This window comes from Sprattus sprattus (assembly GCF_963457725.1).
Source record: "Sprattus sprattus genome assembly, chromosome: 16".
NCBI lineage: Eukaryota > Metazoa > Chordata > Actinopteri > Clupeiformes > Clupeidae > Sprattus > Sprattus sprattus.
This window is the reverse complement of record NC_137914.1, coordinates 22,588,972-22,593,732: the sequence shown is the minus strand read 5'-3', so window position 1 is coordinate 22,593,732 and position 4,761 is coordinate 22,588,972. Positions and strand designations below refer to the sequence as shown.

Here is a 4,761-nt window from a genome sequence, read left to right as displayed (position 1 = left end):
TGCACATCAGCGTATTTCAGAGGCACTTAATTTACAGTTTGATTGTTTGTGGCCAGTTGGTCATTCTTCTTTCGGTATGATGTCGTTTCGCATTTGTAAAATTTCTCTAATGCCCACTTATTGAAAACATCCATGGTTGTATGGCCAATTGCTAGTAATATACACAAGAAGTTACTATGATACACATCAATCCCACTAGGTCAATAGTTCATGCCCAAGCGATGCAGATGTATGATGAATATAACTGTACAAGATCATTTCAGGTTTTTCAAATATGTCAAAAGCAAAAGAGAGTTGTAAAAAACTGTACAGTTAACTGCATTTCGTTGTCTCAGTACTTGTACTCTGTGCAATGACAATAAAGTTGAATCTAATCTAATCTAATAACCTCCTCACTTTACCTTCTCATTATTTTAACTCAATGATTCCTTAAGGATCTTGGTAGTTTACCATTTTAAGGCAAATCTATCAAACGTAATGACAAAAATGATGACAATTTCTCTGACAAAAACTCATGTTGAAGATAGTTCAACACAAGTTAAGGGAGAAAGTTGAGTCTCTTCAAACTCTCAACTGATAACACTCAGGATTGGTCTACCAAACCATCTGTCTTTGGCTACTTCAGGAGCGGGATACTTAACACCAGGACAGGCCGTCAAAGTTCAAATCTGGAAGCATGACAAGACACCACCTTTGACCTTAACCCACATCATGAACATTTAGAGTATGCAAAGATTTGATACCTGCACTCCCTTCAACACAAGTCTGATCACAGTTTGTACAAATCTACATAGTACTGAAGTTGATATCAGTTGATTGTGTACTGGTTGGAAACACATCTCATTGATAGGCATTCATATCAAGGATTCTTGTTTATTCAAACGTTTTTTTCCCCAGCTCATTTCAGTCAGAGCAGAACTATTCGAAGTTCTCTTATGTGTATAATTCATGTTGTGTTTGATATAAAATCATTTTGAGCATTTAAAGATGCCGTCCATGATTCAATCTTGAGTTTGCAAAAGGTTGCTGATATTTCAACAGCCAATTCAATCACACCCCTCCCTTCAATGCACCTGAAGCACCGTGTTGATTGGCTGGGATTGTTTATGGCTTGGTCTGGATAAACTAGGTTTATTTTCCGATTTATAGAGCCAGAAGTGTGTATGAGCACCAGAGATTTTTTGAGCACAAACATTGGACCGACAGCTGGCGGACTGTAAGAAGCAATTCACAGAACAGAAAAAAATAGTGTGTTGCTCTGAATAAAAACCATCGCATTAAGAAATTCAGTCCATTCTGAAACTGTGTATACAACTAATGATGACTTGCTAATCATCTCTACCCTAATCTAAATTACTGTTTAATTGTTTTGCATGAACACTGCAACTATGGTTCAGTACTGGTAGGCTACAGAGATAACTGTTTTATGAACATGTACTATGTCAGATGGCGTATTTTACTTCAGGTTGGTAGTAAAGTGTACATACTTTTGGTATCTGCAATAAGTAAATGCAGTAAACTGCAATGTGGTTAACTACAGTACTCCTATTGTTCAAGCATTTTTCATTATACTGAAAGTAGCACTGAACCACACTGAGCAATAGGGATCTAACAAGACATAAATGAAGACTTTGCAGTTAGACTTTTTTTTAAAACAAACCACCAAGAGCACTCCTATTTGTACAGAACTAATGGTTCTGACAAACCTGATTTGTTTGAGGCATCAAGGCCATTTTCTGAGGGCTGCAAATGGTTTGTTGTCCTACAACAGAAATGGATACTCCAAAAGGAAATCCTTTAACCTTTCAGGCAGGGGCAAGTCCTTGTGACTGTGTGAATATTGGTTAATGGCCTTACGGCAAAGATGTTGGAGACTGCTAGGCTTTTTGTGGAGAGGTCTGGTGAGCTTGAGTTGCAAGGTCTCAGATGCCACTGGCAAGGCATTCTCCTCTGCCTCCTCTGCAGGCCTTATCTCCTCTTTGGGGCTGGCTGTCCTCTGGTAAGCCAGGGCATAGTGCTGCACCAGTTCCACAGCCCCTTTGAACTGCTTAAGCTGAGGACGAGCCATTGCCACTGAGTCAAAGCCAAACTTTCCATTCACATACTCAATACGCAGGTGTGTGGGTCCGACACTGGTCCTTACAGAAAGGGTAAGCAGGTAGGCAGGGTTAGAGCTCTTTCGCAACAAGAAAGTGCCTTCAAGGGCTTCATCAAGTACTTGCTTTGCCTCTGCAGCGGTTAGAGATCCCCAGTACCAGCCTACAAACAAAATTTAAAAAAAGGTTAAAAAGTAAAGATTTAGTTCATAAATGTCAAGGACATTATAATCAAACAATAAAACACAGCATGTCTGCTATTACTGTTATATTCTCACATCGTCGACTTCTTTCAAGACCAATTTCTGACCGTCTAAATGTCAAATACATGCTTAATGCTGAGGGATTTCATGAAGGTTGCAAAGGAGGTCAGAATGCTCCTTATCAAAAATAAAGGACTTCTAATTTTGGGACCGCAGCAGTTGTTCTGTAACTACCAAAAACATCACATAGCACCGTACCTGACTCGTTCAAGTGCAGCATTGCTTTCTCAAATCCCTCGGCATCCACGGTTGGTTCAAATTGCCGACGGTCCAGTTGATTTTTTGGCACGGCTGTTAAAGACTCATCGGATGCTGAGTTTGGAATAATCATAAGAGCCGTTGGTGATGATACACCTCTGCGTCCCAATGTTTGTCGGACAAAGGGTCTGAGCTTCCTTCGCCAGTCTCTCCAACGCGTCGCTGGTTCAGTCTCGGCGGACTTACTCACGCATTGTGTATGCCCCATCCAAAATCTTTAAGAAACAAACTAATCATTATGGTCTAGTTTATACCGGAGGTATTTTTAATTTTAATGTAGACTTAGACACAACTTTGTAAATATGTGACAGATTGTAACGTCACCGTAATTAAACAGGGTTAGTTTGGGGAAACGTCATTCGCAGAAATTAGGAAAGATCTGCAGTAACAGGAGTAATTAGCCATTTTTATACAAATCAGAAGGTAACCTTGACCCACGGTTCAGATTTAGCATCAGCTGCGTCATGATAAGTAGGCTTGCGATGAATTTACTTTCAAGTCTACTTCGATTAAACATAATTTCCAATCGAATACACAACAAATCTCAAGCTCAGACAATTTGTCTTTTTGAGCTTGAGCAAATTTGCAAACTTTTTTTATTTGCTCTATTAAATAAAAACTAAATTGAAGAGAAATATAGGCTACACAAGCGTTGAGGTTAATAATTTAGGCCTAGGCTATAGCCTACTCACCTTTCGATTCCTTGATTCCTCGAAATAAACCAAATCACTGCTTGTGACTTTAAAACCTTTCGGAGATGTATCCTTTTACCGATAATGTCTCACAATTGTGTTTTATAAGTAAGCCTTGAGTTTCTCGACATACGACGAAAAATATTTTGTTAAGTGGTCTGTTAAAAACAAGTCAAAGCACCTGGGTTTCTTCTCTCAGGCAAGTCATTTGCTCTCGGTTCGCAGAATCACGTAAATGTGCGACTGGGGTGGAGTGCATCTTTTGGCTTGAGAACGGTAAGGCGTGGAAGTGCAGAAGCATATTTAAACTTCGCATAGTCGAGGCAAGCGAAATAATAGAATGTAACCTAATAGTTCGCATATGAAAGAGATTGGCAATTTCGTTCATCTGTTAACAATGGAATCGTTAGTCATATAGGCACTACCCAAAACAGATTTATATTTCCGTTGTCACATATCCTCTGTAATATTGATTGGAGTTATCGCTGTCCGTGTAAGCCATTTTACACAATGTTTTCCTTGTGTTCGGGCAGCGCTACACTTTCCAGGAACATTCTGAGAAAGGCTGGTCACGTGTGCATGATCTGATTTGGCTGAGCTCCACCAATCCGGTCCCTAAGCGATGAAGTCACCAAATACATTGGGCGAGCGCGTATAACTGCAGCACTGCTCTCTTACCTGTATAAATGTGACTGAAATTCCATATTTATTCAGTGAAAGTAAATGACGTTATGGGTATCAAGACCCAAGGGTACTTTTGTTATTGCAAAATGAAACCTGGCTTGCAGTGTTTATTATTAGTCTATTCACAACACATGCAGTATATGCACGTAGAGCCCTCTCTGACTTTGCAAAATACCACTTGTCATAAGAAGCTAAGGCCAAATGCCATGTGGGAGGTGGCCTTTACATACCTTTCCAAGAACTTCAGTGTGGCTAAGACAAAAGCCTTTTCAATTAGAAAGAGTCGATTTACATTGCAGGAGTACGATGCACTTTAAAAAATGTGTCAGTGGTTTCCTAACCACAAGCCTTAACTAAAGCGTTTGCTGAGTGAAGTTAAGTGAGTGCTCCTCTTCATCAGTTTTAACACCATTTCCTCAAAGTGATATTTGTTACACAATAGGTAAATGTTAGCTATTCTTCTTGCTCTAATAGTAATAATAATGATACTGTTTAATAATAATACAACAATAATAACTATACGTTTATGGTTGTTGTTGTATATATTGTTTATAATATTAATATATTAAAAGTAAAACTCAAAAGATTAACAGGTGGTAGTTGTAACATGAGTGTGTGTGCGTGTCAGCTTGGTGAGAGCCGCAGAGTGGTCACTCACCTGGTGGCTTGGTTGCACTCCCTGCCCGATAACTATCTCTACAACTGGTCCTCGACCAGCCCAAACATTGGTCCGTTTTTAGTTCAGGGTTTCTTTATTTGGTGGTGTAA

The 4,761-nt window shown here is 39.4% G+C and overlaps 1 protein-coding gene across 2 annotated transcripts; it reads right to left on the bottom strand.

Moving 5' to 3' along the window:
* Positions 1-3,776, bottom strand: LOC308377514 (suppressor of cytokine signaling 2-like). 2 transcript variants are annotated; one of them, XM_080854203.1, is made up of 3 exons: positions 3,310-3,776; positions 2,558-2,846; positions 1-2,259 (listed from the first exon to the last, which is right to left on the bottom strand). In XM_080854203.1, exons 2-3 carry the CDS (start codon positions 2,823-2,825, stop codon positions 1,763-1,765), a joined length of 765 nt encoding a protein of 254 aa, XP_080710329.1. In that variant the 5' UTR covers positions 2,826-2,846; positions 3,310-3,776; the 3' UTR covers positions 1-1,762. The 2 variants fall into 2 exon arrangements, with proteins under 2 accessions (XP_080710329.1, XP_080710328.1); XM_080854202.1 differs by having other exon boundaries at positions 2,558-2,832.
* Between the last annotated feature and the right edge of the window lie 985 nt (positions 3,777-4,761).

What these genes read in the sequence shown, in the direction of transcription:
- LOC308377514 (XM_080854203.1), bottom strand. Translation starts at nt 2,825, where the DNA reads ATGGGGCATACACAATGCGTGAGTAAGTCCGCCGAGACTGAACCAGCG. An exon ending in GCTGCACTTGAACGAGTCAG is followed by an intron (nt 2,260 to 2,557) that starts GTACGGTGCTAT and finishes TTTTGTTTGTAG; the next exon opens with GCTGGTACTGGGGATCTCTA.